Source organism: Phragmites australis, chromosome 3 (genome assembly GCF_958298935.1).
Source record: "Phragmites australis chromosome 3, lpPhrAust1.1, whole genome shotgun sequence".
Classification (NCBI taxonomy): domain Eukaryota; kingdom Viridiplantae; phylum Streptophyta; class Magnoliopsida; order Poales; family Poaceae; genus Phragmites; species Phragmites australis.
Genome location: NC_084923.1, coordinates 49,634,574 through 49,651,244, shown reverse-complemented (window position 1 = coordinate 49,651,244; position 16,671 = coordinate 49,634,574). Strand labels below are relative to the sequence as shown.

At 43.5% G+C, this 16,671-nt stretch overlaps 2 protein-coding genes across 2 annotated transcripts; both read left to right on the top strand.

Annotated features, from left to right (window-relative positions):
* Positions 1 to 436: 436 nt before the first annotated feature.
* Positions 437 to 2,458, top strand: LOC133913766 (pirin-like protein). The gene is made up of 7 exons (XM_062357014.1): positions 437 to 644; positions 727 to 877; positions 966 to 1,015; positions 1,150 to 1,217; positions 1,309 to 1,371; positions 1,514 to 1,617; positions 1,742 to 2,458. The coding sequence occupies exons 1-7, from the start codon at positions 509 to 511 to the stop codon at positions 2,226 to 2,228; spliced, it is 1,059 nt and encodes a 352-aa protein (XP_062212998.1). The 5' UTR covers positions 437 to 508; the 3' UTR covers positions 2,229 to 2,458.
* A 4,351-nt stretch (positions 2,459 to 6,809) lies between these two features.
* On the top strand, positions 6,810 to 15,957 carry LOC133913765 (ALBINO3-like protein 1, chloroplastic). The gene is made up of 12 exons (XM_062357013.1): positions 6,810 to 7,242; positions 8,789 to 8,899; positions 10,016 to 10,090; positions 10,644 to 10,704; positions 10,924 to 10,997; positions 11,097 to 11,201; positions 11,917 to 12,024; positions 12,572 to 12,675; positions 13,577 to 13,795; positions 14,991 to 15,135; positions 15,218 to 15,310; positions 15,468 to 15,957. Exons 1-12 carry the CDS (start codon positions 6,958 to 6,960, stop codon positions 15,543 to 15,545), a joined length of 1,458 nt encoding a protein of 485 aa, XP_062212997.1. The 5' UTR covers positions 6,810 to 6,957; the 3' UTR covers positions 15,546 to 15,957.
* Positions 15,958 to 16,671: the final 714 nt, after the last annotated feature.

Here is a 16,671-nt window from a genome sequence, read left to right as displayed (position 1 = left end):
GAAAATGTGATGCTTGTGAAATAAATAGGAACGTTTTTTTTATATTTGATTGTGTATATGATTTAGGATGCAGAGAAGCTAACCAGACTTGTGGAAACACGGTATATTTCAAATAAGATTAGAATTTAATATTATATGGTGTATTTATAAAAAATAAACGCAATGCAATCTTTTCTCAATTAGTTTAAACAAATACAGGCAACCAAAATGGAAAAGCACGCAACCAGCTCAAATAAATGAAAGTGGCAAAGCACACAACCAGCTCAAATAAATGAGCGAAGCGAGGCATAACGCTGACGTCAACCTGACGGCAGGCATGACGCCCGGCGTGCGCAAGCAGGTCGTCGGCACGGGCACGTCCCGGAAGAAGCCACGGCCGCCTGCGCTGCCGCAAAGGAAAAGGAATGCCTTGGTGGCTGCCGCACCGTCAACCCCATCTCTCCGTCCGGACTTATTTATCCACGCAATTCAATCGAATCGTGGTCAAACACTCCCGAGCCTGCTTGCAATGACGACGACGACGACGATGAGGCTGAGGCAGCACCTCACCTCCACCTCCCCTATTTATGGCATGCCACCCACCTTCGCCAGGATCAGCAACACCCATCACCGCCTCTCCGTGACACCACCGCAAAAGCGAACAAGTACTACCAAGAACCTTCTTGCTCCCGCTTCTGATCGTTCCACTAGCCTTCTTGATCCCAACCGTACTCCTCTTGCTCCCAGCTCGAGCCATGTCGTCGTCGTCATCGACTTCTTCCGATGCTGCCGTGGCGGCCGCGGCGCCGTTCGAGAACCCGAGGACGGTGGTGAAGAAGCTCCTGGCGGAGTCGCAGCCCGAGGGACAGGGCGCCACCGTCCGGAGGAGCATCGGCAGGTGAGTGCCGACCTTACCTACACCCAATCCCACAATTCGCCCTACTGATTGGTGATTCCGATGAGGCGTTGACCTTTATTTTCTGCAGGCACGAGCTTAGGAACCTGGACCCTTTCCTCATGCTCGACGAGTTCTCAGGTAGGTCGATCAACTCTTCTGCGGCGGTTGCCCGCCTAAATTTGCAATCTTCGGATTGGATGCGCAAATGATCAAACTTTTCAGATTGACTTCCTATGGACTCTTCTTCATCTTGTCTCAATTCCTTTTGGCAGTCTCCAAACCCGCTGGATTCCCCGATCATCCCCACAGAGGATTCGAGACCGTCACCTACATGCTTGAGGTGCGTATCCGTCCCTTGTTTGTTTACACGATCATGTGCTTGGGTGTTGCTCGCGAGGTGTTTGCTGAAATGATGCGGGTTCGTGCTGCAGGGGGCCTTCACCCACCAGGACTTCGCTGGCCACAAGGGCACCATCAGGGCAGGGGATGTGCAGGTCCGGATCTACTCTGCCCTCTAATTGACGACATGACCGTGATCTTCATGCCATGCCGTTCATTGTTTCGATTCGGCACAACAGAAAGTAAAAAAGGTCAATTTGGTTCTTGTGCTGACATTGTCCTCTCTGAATTCTACAGTGGATGACGGCCGGCCGTGGCATCGTGCACTCGGAGATGCCGGCGGGCGACGGGGTGCAGAAGGGCCTCCAGCTCTGGATCAACCTCTCCGCAAAAGACAAGATGTGTGCACGAGCAATTTCCTTGATTATCTTAGCATAATCCTTTTGATATAATCTCAGACTGCATGGCTTGTAGAGTGTTCTTGCAAGTTGTCACTGCCTCATTTCTTTGCCTGCTGGATTTCAGGATCGAGCCCCGGTACCAAGAACTCCAGAGCAAGGACATCAGCCGCGCCGAGAAGGACGGCGTCGAGGTCAGGATCATCGCCGGTGAGGCCTTTGGCGTGCGGTCTCCTGTCTACACCCGTACCCCCACAATGTACATGGACTTCACCATGCAGCCAGGTTCCCAGCTGCACCAGCCCGTCCCGGAGGGCTGGACCGCCTTCGTGTACATCATCGACGGCGAGGGCGTGTTCGGCCGGGAGAAGGCCGCCCCCGTCACCGCGCACCACTGCCTGGTGCTCGGCCCCGGCGACGGGCTCAGCGTGTGGAACAAGTCCGGCGCGCCGCTGCGGTTCGCGCTGGTGGGCGGGCAGCCGCTGGGCGAGCCGGTGGTGCAGCACGGGCCGTTCGTGATGAACACGCGAGCCGAGATCCAGCAGGCCATGGAGGACTACTACTACGGCAGGAACGGGTTCGAGAAGGCCAGGCAGTGGAGCAGCTCTGCCTGATCATACGAATCCTCCGGTTCTGCTGCATCCTTGAGAAATTGACATGAAAAAAGAGGGGAAATTTGTCCTCCTGCACATTTGGGGGAGACTAGACCATTACTTGATACTCTGATCTTGATCATTATTTTTCCATTGTTTTTTTCTTGTTGTAGAAGGATTTGCTTGTCATGGTGATTGTAATATGCAGGATGACAAAATTAATCCATAGTCTCAATAATTGTTTCTTTGCATTGTTGATTTATTGTGTTCTTGTGCAAGATACAAACGAAGTCAAATTGACAATCTGCCCTCCAACCTTCCGCATTAAATTCCATTCATTTGGATTAGGAATTTTTTTTCGTCGGATTTTTTTTTTTGTCCCATATAAACCAAGTTTTTCCAAGACCAAGAATCTATGTCTGTACCCACGTGTCATCGTAAACGGCATGCCACGTGGCAAAGTTCTAATCGGACCTCAAGGCGCTCAGCTTGTGCCCGCCACGGGTTGCCGCGCCGGAGGATGGACGGCCGCGACGCTCCTCCCACCAAAATCCAGTCAAATCCGTCCGTCCCTGCGCTGTCCAGCCCACTCGAATCAGACCCTCACCTCGCGCTTCCCCTCCGGCCCTCCGCCTCCTCCCACCACCACCACCGGCAGTGGCGACCAGCACGGCAGCCATCACCACCGCAATGCTGGCCGCGTCCCTCAAGCCCGGGCCTTCTCTTGCGGCCTTATCCCCTTCCACCCGGAAGCCCGCTTTGACAGTTTCCTCCCCTCTCCGCCTCCAACGCCTACATCTCTCTGCCGCCGCAACCGCCGAGGGCACCGGCGCTACCACCAGCGAGGGGGACGCGTCCTCCTCCGCTCCCACGATCGATGAGGCGCGCCTAGTCCAGGTTCGTAGTCGTAGGACTTGCGAGCTGCCCATCTCATCTGTTTGGGAATGCGCGGTTGCTGTTCGATGTAATGCCAACATGGGGGGTCGAGTAAGGATGTCGTGCCTGTTACTTGCAGTTCGCGGCGGACTGGCAGGCTGCGCGAGCGGACAAGGACCAGGGGAAGATCCTTACGCTGCCGGTTCTGCGGGTTGATCGTCAAGTTCAACTCCCTGCAGGGTTTCGTGCCGAACCCCGAACCCTCTCCTCAGCCCCACGCATCGGTGTAAAGGTAGCACTTTATCTTATTGACTTTGTACAATTTACCGGGCTTTTGTGAACCTTTTGTAATTGTCAATTTGCCAAGAAATATGAGTCCGCGGTTGATTATAGTTAAGCTTGCAGATCCCAAGAGGCACATCCAAGATGTTACAAAGGACCTAGTAGGTTCGTCCATTTCTATCAAGGTAACTGAGTTTTTTCTTCCTTTCTAGCTGCTTTTGTAACCTAATGAAATAAAAAGAATGATGGGCCAAAAGTGTGTTTCATGTTATCTATCGAATGCCATGGCTCAGCTCAATATCTCATATCCTATTGGAACTTGAACCTGGCCATCTCGTCCACTGCAATCACAAACGAATAAACTGTTAGTTACACTCACAGTATGGTTTCTGCCTGACACGGTTACTCTGGAAATTAGATTAAATGAGCTCAAGATTTCATGTTTCCATTTTTATGTGCTTTTGCTAAGACACTGAATCTTATCACTTTAGGTGGCTGAAGTGAATGAGGAAGAAAAGAAGCTTGTATTCTCTGAGAAGGATGCTAGTTGATCTACATACTCTTCTCAAATCAAGATCAGCGATATCTATGATGGAATTGTGGGCTCAGTTTTCTACTATGGTGCATCTGTTCACCTGCGACTTCCTGATGGTACCTATTGGCAATACCTTTGACATTTTTTGTGCTCACTATTCGATGTAAAGTTTCTGACAACAGCTACACTCAAACAGGAGGTTATCATCTTACTGGTCTTGTACATATTTCCGAGGTGTCTTGGGACCTTATCCAAGATGTCCAGGGTTTTTTAAATGAAGGTGATGCTGTCAAGGTCCTGGTGGTGAACATTGACACGTAAATACTTTCTTGTGCTTTACTGAGCTTGCTGCACAATGGTTAATGTGTGTCTTCTTGACATGGTTCTCATGACATAATTTCTCGTGGAAGTATAGATGTGATATTATATTTTTGGTGTAAAATGCCGAGTTACTGTATGATAGAAACACGATACATTTTCTCAATGTAATTGTTAGTAGAATCAGTTGGCATGTACTAATAAATTGGTATACAATTGACTTAAGGGCGTGATAACTATTGGGAACATGTATGCCAAGTGTCAGCAATATCAAATTAGCGACCTTTCAGTATGCAAGATATACAATTCATAGGTGTCAGTGGAATAGAATAACTCTTAGTAATGCTTGTGATCCGTTTCAGGCTTTTAGCAAAGCAACACTTTTCTTTCAGTTAAAAAGAACCTATGAATTGTATATCTTAGTAATGCTTGTGATCCGTTTCAGGATTTCAGGCTCATAGTTGCTGGATCTCATTACAAACCTGGACTAACGTTTTTTATTTAGTTACACAGGTGCCAGTTAAGGACAACAAATTCAAGCTTCTTGCACGAGCTGACCGGCAGGTTAGAATTCTTTTGATATACACAGTGTTGCTTTCTTTTGTAATGAGTTTCATTATGCAAGTATTTGGCATGGGCTTGTTCAGTCCCAAGTACAAAATTCATAATTCGTTTTTACTTGGCAGGTCCAAGAAGTGTATTTGACAACTTCCCTCGACCGGGAGAGCATAAAGAGGGCTGTACAAAGAGTACTAGGGCGTGTTCCATGAGTCTGACACACAGGAAGTAGGAACAGAGGTGTGCTTATCCTCCCCAATTTTCTAACTAAAGCATTATATTGAGTCAACAGTACGAGTAAACAGCCCAAATTATTCGTCAGTGTTCCCACACTCTGCTGAATTTTCATCTCTGTTCTAGACTGCACAACCAAAGGCTGTAAATATCTGCAGTACCACAATGAGTAGGTTAGGCATCAATCGCGCACCCGCTAAACAAACATCTCGTTAAATGGTGCCGTTTCCAATGTTGGCACAATGATAGAGTAAAGAGTTGTGTGTATTTGCTGGGGTCTGCCTTCTGATGCCCTATGTACTTCATGCCGTGAACTCAGTTCACTGCATGTACTCGTCTGAACTCTTGAGCCTTGAGGCAACTTGTGTATATGAATGAATATACGTAAGTTAATGTTACTACTCAGTAGCTGTTGATGTACGCCTTTCTTGGCAAAGCTGCTTCTTGCAAGATGTAAGTTTATTTTAGTAAGGCTTATGGTTTACATTGTTTAGAACCTACCAAGTATCAACCACTCGGTTTGTTTTGTTGCTTAGGTGGTGTTCGGATGAGAATGATTGTCTCGTGGTATTTTACGATTTAGTAAGTTTTGGACCCAAACTGGTTATTATTCTTGAAAAAACTACTTCTGATGATGCACTATCTGATAATTCTGAATTCTAAACAAGTCTTGACTGTCTCCACTGTTGTCTGCTGGGGGTTGGGGCTTGAGACTGACTGATACTGCTTCTTTCTAAACATTTTCGGTACCATCTACGAGCTAGGTACGCACAGTAAATCTAATCATTCAAATACTAAGCTGCACCCTTGCGCTGGCATGATCCTAACTGTCGAATCGAACTGACTGGGACATGGATCGATATTATCCAAAGGGAGGGAGGCATCTTGACGCCCCTAGAACTAGATCAAGCAAGACATCTTGACGCCCCTGTGGGTTCGTGGCAGGCATTTCCAGGTGGCCTTCAGGGTAAGAATACGATCGATTCGGTCGCCACTTTGCGTGCGTGCGCCTGTCAGTCTATGTGTGCCCTAGTGCCATGGTCTCCTCGAGTGATACTCCCTAAGGCTTCCAAACAAGAAATTGCAGTGATGATCGCGAGAAGCATCATCCTCACCCGGAGGACGAATCTGGAGCCGGCCGATCACGCTCGCCGACGACACAAACAACAAGAAACCAAAGCCTCCCGCACGGCGCGGTGCTTCCCCGGCCAGAAGTTCCTGCTCCTTCCCGTGTCCACCGTCGACAAGCTCAAGAAAAGATCCCGGAGATCTCCATTGGCGCCTTCGCCGACGACGAGGCCGGCGAGGAGGAAGAGGATGAGGGGAGAGAGGAGGTGACCTCGGGGGGAAGGTGGGGGGGGGGGGGACCAGGACTACAGCAGCGGCGTCGCAGCGTCGTCGGAGGACGACCAGGAGACGGCGGCCTATAAAGGGGACGGCCGAGCCCACCTTAGCGCGGCCCAATACAGACCCGCCTTAGCCCGGCCCATTACATACACACCTTAGCCCGGCCCAAAACAGACCCACCTTAGCCCGGCCCATTACAGGTCCGGCCTACCTACCCGTCAACGGTGGGGCCCACGCCGGTGTGGTGCACTCTCCACTACACCCCCACCACCGGCCCACGTGCGCATAAACAGTGCAGTGTAGAGAGGCACGTGTGAAAGAAAACAGATTTTAGAGGATCTAGACTTTACGAGACACTATTTACGTTTTTATCTCTCACATATTATTATAAGACAAAAGATTTTTCATAGTATAATAACATAAGGGTCATGTAGAATTTGCTTTAAACGTAAATTCCGTATCCAACCGCTCCGCCTAGCCCACTTCAACCCCTCTCCCACTGGGAAGGACTCGGAGGAGTCGGAGTCGGAGTCGCCCGCTCGCCCTGCCCTTCCTGCTCGTGTCTCCGACCACCTCGTCGCCCGCCTCACTGCTCTTCCAATGGCCGCGCCCTCCCACTTCCACCTCCTCGTCCGCCCCCAAATCCTAGCCCTGCCCGCGTCGCGGGCCCTCTCCGCCCGCCGCCTCCGCCCTGTCGCCGCGCTCGGCGGCGGCGGTCTCGCCGACGCCGGCGAGCTGTTCGGCCGTGTTGAGGCGCTCCTATACACCGTCGCGGACGCCGCCGTCTCCGCGGCCCCGGAGGCCGTTGCCGAGGGCGCCGGTAAGACCAAGGAGGCCGGGGACTGGCTCTCCGGCATCACCAACTCCATGGAGACCGTGCTCAAGGTGCGTTTCCTACTTGCTAGCGCCTGACTCCGCGTCTGCGTATGCTTTTGTGCTGCTTTCTCGGGGCTCGATTGGTTCAGGGTTTATGCGTGGACTGCTTCCCGTGCCGTGTGTGTACGCGTCTTCCCTATTCTGTTTTGGGAGTCTGCGCAGCTGTGTCGAGTGAGATGTGTGATCCCCTTTTTTGTGCTAAAATTCTACGATGCTGGAGTAGAAATGTTAGTTAGAATCTACTACTTACTTAGATTGTGTTGGCTGAGAGCGATCCACTCAGAGTTTAATTCAGGTATCCCTGTGTTGATGTTGCAAAGGAGCGTTGTGTTTTCTGAACATGATCCGAAATAGTTAATGTGGCGATGGTATCCTCTTGCCGCAGGAGGGCTGAATTTAATTAGAGGTCCGAATACCCACATGAGGCAACACAATTATTAATATTTTCTCTATAAAAATATTGGGAGTTTTTGCAGCTTACTGACTCTCAGGCAGCATTTGGTTGAGTTGAAGGGTCATGGGATTTACACCAAGGCCTCAAGGCCACCAACAACGGCCGTCAGAGTCTGCATGCTTGTGAGCAGTATCCTCACATAGCTTCATGGGAGGATAATATTTGTCATGCCCTATCAGTATAGAGTATACAACCCAGTTCAAATTTATCACTATTTTTTTATTGAATTTTTCGCCTAAGCACTTTAGCTAAGGTTTTGCTATGGCAATGATTGCATGGACTGCTACCTAGACATTTAGCTATGAAGGCAAATTACTATCATTACTCGAATAACTCTGTATTGGATCTGCACTCCTGCAGACATACAGTGTTGATACTGATATGTGTAATTGCTACTGTACTTGAGGACCTGCAGCGATATAAGAACTAGCTTTTTTTCTTCCAATTTCCACTACAGTTTCATTGACTTTCACAACAAGAAGAAAAAACTTCCCTGACATCCATGCTGTAAGCTCATTAAGTAAGATTGAGTTGTCACAGGCACTGATAGGGAAGATGGACTGAAAAACAAGACTCAATTGAGGTTCAAAGGAAAAGGGGAATGACTGCATATAACGATTGGTGTTCATTTAATTGAAAGAGTTGCTGGTTAGTGTGTTTTGAAATCTACAATAGTTTATTCCACTGGAAAATCACTTGAAGGATCGGTGAAATTCCGCTTATCCGTTCATGCTTGTTTTGACTCTTTTGAGAACATAATACCATATTTTGCTGTTGTAACTCCCAAGTCCCAATACAGAAAAGGATGTTTGATCTGGAAGATGAAAAATTTTGAATTTTCACTAAGGTTGAGAAAGGAGATGAAGGGAGAGCCATTTACATCCCATTTTCCTGCATGTCTGTGGCCGTGTGCCTGTGATCATATGAGTGACCTCTCTAGTTTTATTATGAACTTATGGATGATTATTATAATATGTTTCAGTTCAATCTGTGCATGTGTCTTATGGTTTTTTCTTATTCTCAATTTGTGTCCTCTTCTTCTTATATGTTCATATCTGCTTCAACACCTTCTCAGGTGATATACATTTTTGCCATTGGCAGGTTCTGAAAGATGGTCTATCAGCTCTCCATGTTCCTTATTCATATGGCTTCGCAATCATTATCCTCACTGTCCTTGTTAAGTCAGCTGCATTCCCTCTTACAAAGAAGCAGGTAAATCTCTCTGCTATGTTTCTACAATCAGAACACATTTTGATATAGTTGAATATATATTATCATATAGATTATTCAAATTAATATGGTGAAGGGTACTTACTTTTTTCGGGAATGAAAAGTTTTCTTTTATTTGTGTTCCTCTACTCAATTGTGCATTGTGGCAGGTCGTTAAGGTATATTGTAATCGTAATATGTCCGCACTTTATGTGGGAAACAATATGGTTTGCCGTCAACTACTGAGAGATCCGCAGCTCATAAAAAAATTATGATATTTATAAACACTTGATTACATGATGCATATTGCATATCTGGCATTGTGGCAGTATTTTCTTTTGTCTATCCAGCTGTACCTTCAAGCATATCCTAGAAAATGGTGATTCCTTGAGGGACCTTCTCATTTGATCCAGTAATTAATGCATGACTTGATCCTTTGTACCAGTGCCTTTATGAAAGAAACTTTAATGTTGGAACTATTTGAGTAGAGAAATGTGAAACAAACACTTTTCACCTTGGGAGAAGACTTTGCTGCCCTCTGACTCGGAACAATTAATGAGATTGGGTATTTTGGGGTTAAATTTGGCATTCAAGCATTACCTACTAGTGATAAATGATGATGTAAAACTATACCCTACCGGTCATCTGGAATCTTCTAATTGTATGGTTTTTACCTTCTGGTAAATTATGCGCATATCTCCAGATGCACCTAATTTTGTAGAAAATTGTTGGTTAGTGTGGGTATTAATGCTTAAAGTTCACTAGTGACTCTTCTGCCTAGGCACTAGTTGTCGTCCTTATTCTTTACATGAGCATTTTGGTTGCCAGCAGTTTGTTTGAACGAACGAAAAAAGATTAGTTCGACAAGTTCATTTTCATTAATGTATGAGTCGGGATATTGCACGTATGGTTTCTTAGTATCATCTTTCATTACCTACCGGCAATCACATTCTTTTAGTTCTGCAGCACTTTTTTGATATGTGAACACATATTTTTCCATTGGAGATCCAATTGTAAGAGACAAATATCAATTTTCTGTACATTGCTTACGAGCTGCCCTAAGAGTTCTGTTCATTGTCTTCAATATTGAAACTAACACATTATGCTGTTTTGTTATAGGTTGAGTCTGCACTTGCAATGAGATCACTCCAACCTCAAGTGAAGGCCATTCAAGAACGATATGCTGGTGATCAGGTGATTATGTTTTACATATTGATCTGTTAGAAAATAATATATGTTAGACTGCTGCACATGTTCTTGTGATGGACCACTCCACATGTTCTTACATTGTACTGTTCTATGTGCACTGTGGAGCAATAACAGGGTAAACCTTGCAATTCTTTTGTTATCAGTGGTAAAAATATTATGTCACTGTAAATTTAGGTCCTTATCAAGTGGAAGGTCTACTTATCTCATATTGCTCAGTTTTTTCCCCCACGAAGCTGTTAAGATGTTATGTGAAAGCCTCATGATTGAATCTTGATGTACTGTTAGCTCACTTCAAAGTACATTATGACATCAAGTTAATGGGGTAGTTTTATCCATGAGCTAGCTTAGAGCAAAGTGCACATTTCATATGAGCCCCATTTGAAATAAACTACTTACAAAGGCTCCCTCTTTTGGGATGGCTTATGAAAGCTCACCTGAGACTTGGTTGTATTACAAAGTGCATTTTAGATTACATAAATGGATTTAGATTACAACTGGAATCACATTTTGTTTGTTAATCTTTTATTTGTTCTTCCAGGAAAGGATACAGCTTGAAACTGCTCGTTTATACAAGCTGTCGGGCATTAACCCACTTGCAGGTAGCTCTGAATAACCATACTTGATTTTTTTTTCCTACCAATGGATGCCTGCAATGTTCAATGCATAACAAGTCTTAGTAGAAATATCTTGTCATTGGGTTTCAAATTTCTGTCTATTGCTACCTTTTCCTTTTACCTTTTTAGTAGTATGTTCTTATGTGGATATATTCTTCTGTTAGTTATTCACATTCAGTTCCTTTTGTCATTTTTCTGCAATAGGATGCTTGCCTACTCTTGTGACTATACCAGTTTGGATCGGTCTATACAGGGCTCTCTCGAATGTAGCTAATGAGGTGGATATGCTCAAACATCTCTTCTTTCTGTCATTGTTCATTATGTTGAACAGTAAACATGTATATTACCTAACGTGTTCGTATCTTCTCTAAAAAAAGGGACTTTTGACTGAAGGTTTTTTCTGGATACCTTCTTTGGCTGGTCCTACAACAATTGATGCTCGACAAACAGGCCAGGGAATATCCTGGCTTTTTCCTTTCACAGTAAGCACACAATAACTTGATATTCCATATACTTACACAATGGCACAATGCAACTAAATAATTGGAGCTCCATTGACTTAGTTTATATTGTTAAGGATCACACTAAATTCTTTGTGATGCTATGCTAAAGTATTTGTTTCCATCAGGATTGTTCTGTTCTGCAGAAAAGATTATATATGACAATTTTCTTGTACTTATCTGCTTAAAAATAAAACTTACAAGTTCAGTTTTGGTTTCCTACATGTGTACCTTTTGGCAACAATGCATGATGCAGCATCACAGCATCTGCGTGTTCAACATAACTACATTTTCCATAAATATTGGAGAGATCTACAATGACGAGTTTTATTTCCTTAGGATAGGAGAATTTCCATCTGCATGTGAAACTTAACGACAGAATAGAGGTCTGGTTGATGGGCTTGTTCATAATTTGGTTTTATTTGCTGGTGTAGAAGTTAAAAAGTTATGGTTGCACATGATTTTAATGCCTGTGTGCAATCTGTAGACGCATTAAAATGATGAATTTGTAAAGCAAGCACATCTAGTTCTGTTACCCTGGAAATTTCAATGGTTGCCTGTTAATGCTGTTTTATGCCTTTAAGCTGACGTATTAGTTCTTTGGACAAGACCGTTTCAAAATGGTGGTTGACAAGTTTTAGTAGAATATGGACTCTATTTTGTATTTCTGACACCAGTACAATTGATGACGATGTAGGATGGCCATCCACCTCTTGGCTGGTCGGACACTCTGGCATATCTTGTCCTACCGGTTCTTCTTGTCATTTCACAATACATATCTGCTCAAATAATGCAGCCACCACAGGTTAGTTTACCAAGTTTTGAACATATTTATTCCACTGAAGCTACTTTTTTAACAGCAGATTCATCTCGGCCTTCAATACTGCTATGGAAATTTTGCTATAATTAAGTTTATCTATATGTCATGGTTCTAAAAATCAGTAAGCTGTATTTGTTCGGTCACCCACCTATTAGTGCTTAATGCATCGTAAATGTCCTGATTATGCAGCCTAGCAGACCGATGATTACATCATAAAAGGTAGGGGCTTGTACGGCCTAGCAGACCCACTAATAAATAACAATATAACATTTATGAGTTGACTTAACTTTAGTTCAACCACACATGATTCTGCAAAGATATATGGAAGATCAGATAGCTTGCTTTTGTGAGCTCCCTTAAAAAAATTCAAAATTTTCACTCGTCAAGGAAAATAATTAGGGAATTCAGAAAGCTTAAATATCTAATGTATACAATTTCGTTGATGTCTGATGCAAATGTACATCAGCAGCTCATGGAGTTTTTCTGTATCTTCAACTTTTAAACATGTTGTTTGTCACATTCTTGTTTGCAGAGCAATGATCCTAGCCAACAGAGTGCTCAAGCTGTAACAAAGTTCTTGCCTTTGCTAATTGGTTATTTTGCTCTTTCCGTACCTTCTGGGCTAAGTCTATACTGGTGAGCATATTTAACAAATTGAACTGCGATTTATTTAAATGGTCTAGAGTCATGTTGATGGCATCTCCAATTCTCCATGCCATGTGTTGCATTAGGTTGCCACTTTGGCTGTTGCGTCATAACTAGCTTCATTTGACTTGACCTGCTATCCTAATGTGATATGTATGATTAATGAAAACACTGTGAATACTTTGTTATTGCTGTTGATTTTTGTGAGCTTGATCAAGTTTTCCGTTCTGTATTAGTTAAATTGATTATCTGAAAGTGTTGGGGTGGATTAAAATAAGTGAGTTTGTTCTATCTTTGAACCAATATGAGTAGCCTTGTAGTCCTATGTTTATTTTGATTGCTTCCAGGCTCCACCAGTGCAGTTCTCCCATTTAATCTGAATCCCTATGTTTATCTTGATTGCTCCCAAGCCCCACTCATACAGTTCTTCCATTTAATCAGAATATTTATTAATATTGCTATAGAAGATAGAAGATGCTTGCCTGCAAAGTATATCTAAAATTTGCTTTAGCGCAAAGATAGATTTTGCCATTGATTGGATTACAAGCCTTAACTACTAGCAGGATGGCATATGGCATCTATGTATGAGTACAGACCTACAGTCACTATCTATTGAGAGTTGACACAATAAGAAAATTATTGCTCAACTTGAATAACTTGCTATTATATACTTGTTTTACCACTGTCTTAGTTTTGTCAGGAATATAGTGTAACTGTGAACAATTTTTCACAGTTACCAATTTCACTCTGTTTTCTTTTGTTAGACAACTGTATTTGTTTTAGTTCTGTGTTCATTTATATGAAAGTCCCACCAAACGTCGTCTGTTTTCTGTTTCTTTCTCTTGTAGTTTTTATTTATTTGTGGTTTTCATTAATTATAGCTTTCTTGCAGGCTCACAAATAATATCCTCAGTACTGCACAGCAAGTATGGCTTCAAAAGCTTGGAGGTGCGAGAAATCCTGTTAAAGAATACATCGACAAACTTTCTAGAGAAGGCTCAACTAATGTTGGGAAGTACGAATCTGCTGTTAAGAGTGACTCTCTCCCTAAACCTGGTAAACCCCAACCCAGCCAAGAGCCGAAACCAAGTGGCCCACAACGTGGTGAAAGGTAATGTTGAATTTTTTTTTGGAAGATCACTGATGAATGCATTTGCTATCTCGGCACTGAAGTCATGATCAGTAAACTATCGGAGCCAGGATCCTTAAAACAGTGAACACTTTGGCTTACATTTTGATTGGGATCTTAGGAAATGAAAAACCAATAACCGTGGCCAGATCCAGAAGCCAATGTATTTGGTGATAATACACAGGTCCAGAAGCTAATTTATTTGGTGATAATACAGGGACCCAATGTTTGAATTAGAGACATAGGGGTCAAATGCTTAAAAATAAGAGGAAGACAGAAGTAATGAAAGTCTGGAGCCTGGACTTTATGAAACCTTTTGTACATTGAATTGACATAATGAGGCATTTGATGAAATCCCATTGTAACATTTGGAAGTTTAGCAATCTCTGCTACTAGTAAGTTTTCTGCAGTATGAAACTATGAATCCATTAAGCTTCCTATGAACACTGCATGACATCCTCGTCCAGTCTGGACCTTGCACATGCGTATCAATATTGTGCTATGTGGGGTGCCTTATCCAAGGGCTTAATGCATGCATAAATCCATTTAACGACGTGCAAATAGGCTGCTAGTGACATTTTAGCTTGCTGCCTCATGGGTATTTAAAGTCGTGCATATGGGCTTAATTTAGTATGAGTTCTTGCTCATTTATTATTGGCAACTATTGATATGTGCAGTAATTACTGTTCAAGCACGTGAACAGTACCCATGGTACTGTAGCACACGGCCTGATTGGTTGTTCGGAATCAGATCGGATTAGATTAGATTGTTAGGACCGGCTTCTATATAAAGGAGGGCACAACATCTATTGTAATTAAGTAAGAGAAGAATTAATCTAAGTCTCTAATCTATACTCTAATCCCTCCCCTAGTAGCTAACGCCGGCCGGCTATCCGTCCGACGGATGTTTATCCTAACACCTATACCCCTCATTCCAACCCTAGAAATAAGGTCGATGCTTCTGGCAGGGAGAACATAGAAAATGGTGAGATGATAAAAAAAAGAGCTTTCGTCTCTGAATTGGACCAAGGGGAAAGAGAAGAGTACGGTTGTGTGAGTGGGCCATAAGTCAAATCTGGTACTGTGTCCTTAAGGATTAATGGAAAAATTATGTTGTGTTTAACCTGAAAGGATTGAATGTACCATATTGTGATATCTTGTACATTTTTTATGTTCAGATTTAGGAAGCTAAAGGAGGAGGAATCAAGGAGAAAAGAGCTTCTGGGACAAGCAAAACAATCAGCACAGTCAAGCACAGAATCCAGTGCCCTTGATGGACGACAAAATTCTGATGCGTCTGCAGGAAGCAACAAAGATGAACAGGTACATGCTATTATGTTTCTTGGTATATCATCATTCATTTCAGCAGCTGAACTCCTTTTGACTATCGATAAATGTTAAACAGGAATCTCATGAAAATGGATCGATCATAGCTAATAGCAATGGTGGACGTAACCATAGTAGAAATCAAAGGACTGTGAATGGAACCACAGAAAAGGTATGCAGTTGTTGCTGTTAATATGTTTCTGCCAGTATGAAATCCCAATGAATTAAGTGACAACAAAGTTCTACATCTTCTCGATACCCACTTGCTCACTATGTTGATTAAAGGCTGAAAGACTGAATATGCCTGTTCGGCTGTATATGAATTTCAGGAAGCGGCTGACGGTTGTTCCTCAGTAAGCAAACCTGCCTCACCTGACGTCCAAGAGAATGGAAATGATGCAGTGTAGTGAATGCAAGTTGGTGGCTCTAGCCTTTGTACTGCCTCTGCATGTTCACTGAAAATCACTGGTTCTAGCGGATCTGGTTCTTCAATGTGCTTACTTAAACTCACCGTACGGACAATTGTGAGCTACGAGAATTAGTTTCGCATCTACAGGAGAGTCGAGTCTAACAGGAAGATACACCACGAAGCAAAATTGTTCCAAACCATGCTCTAGGGCTAGATTCTTTTTCCTTTTTAGAATTCTAGAATTGGGGCTGTAGATTATGTGAAGCTTGTAGGTGAAAGGATTTTGTTCATCACGTTTATATTGTCCAGCTGGGATGGATGTAATGTGGCTGTAAATGTACATCCTCGCCTGATTTTGACCGTAACCATATTTGAGTTACACTATCTATAACCATATTCTTTTAATTTTATTCTCTTCTTGATTTTCTTTTTGGTTCTCATATTTTTTATTTTTATCTCAACTTTAACCTTTTTTTTTCAAGAGGATTTATAAAGGGAAAGAAGAGATGATATTAGAATGAAAAGAACGGAGATGAAAATCTCTTCGTGACGGAACTGTGAAAAGAAATAATTGTAGCGTTGAACTCAGCAGGGGATGATTTCGTGATGCAAATCAAAAAGAGGATTTTGTATGGAGCTAGCTGACGGCGCAATTCTGCTTGCGCTTTTGCCGAGACGGTCAAGAAATACTACTGTAGATCCATTCCACTCAGGAGAGTGAGCTGGCGATCGAACGGACAGAAAGTGAAATGAAAGCACGCAGTGGGTGAAATTTTACGCGGTGCAGAGGCGGCGGCGATTTAGTGCGGCTGCTCTGCTATTGGTCAAGGGGTTGGTGCAAGCCGGACAGACACATTCAAGAAATACTACTGTAGATCCATTTGGTCTACATCATCTCGCTGAATGAAGCATCTTTCTACGGGAGAGAAATTTCACCCTCTATTTACGTTAAGATTTATGTTAGAACAATATAAAAAAATAAGTAGCAGATGAGAGAGATAAACGGTGAAGCAGTTGTATTTCACTTCTTTCTACTGCAGGTACCGTCTAACTGGAAACGAAATCTTCATCGACCCGTACGTCGGCCGGTGGCGTGCAACCGTTGTCCTGCATGCATCGGTATC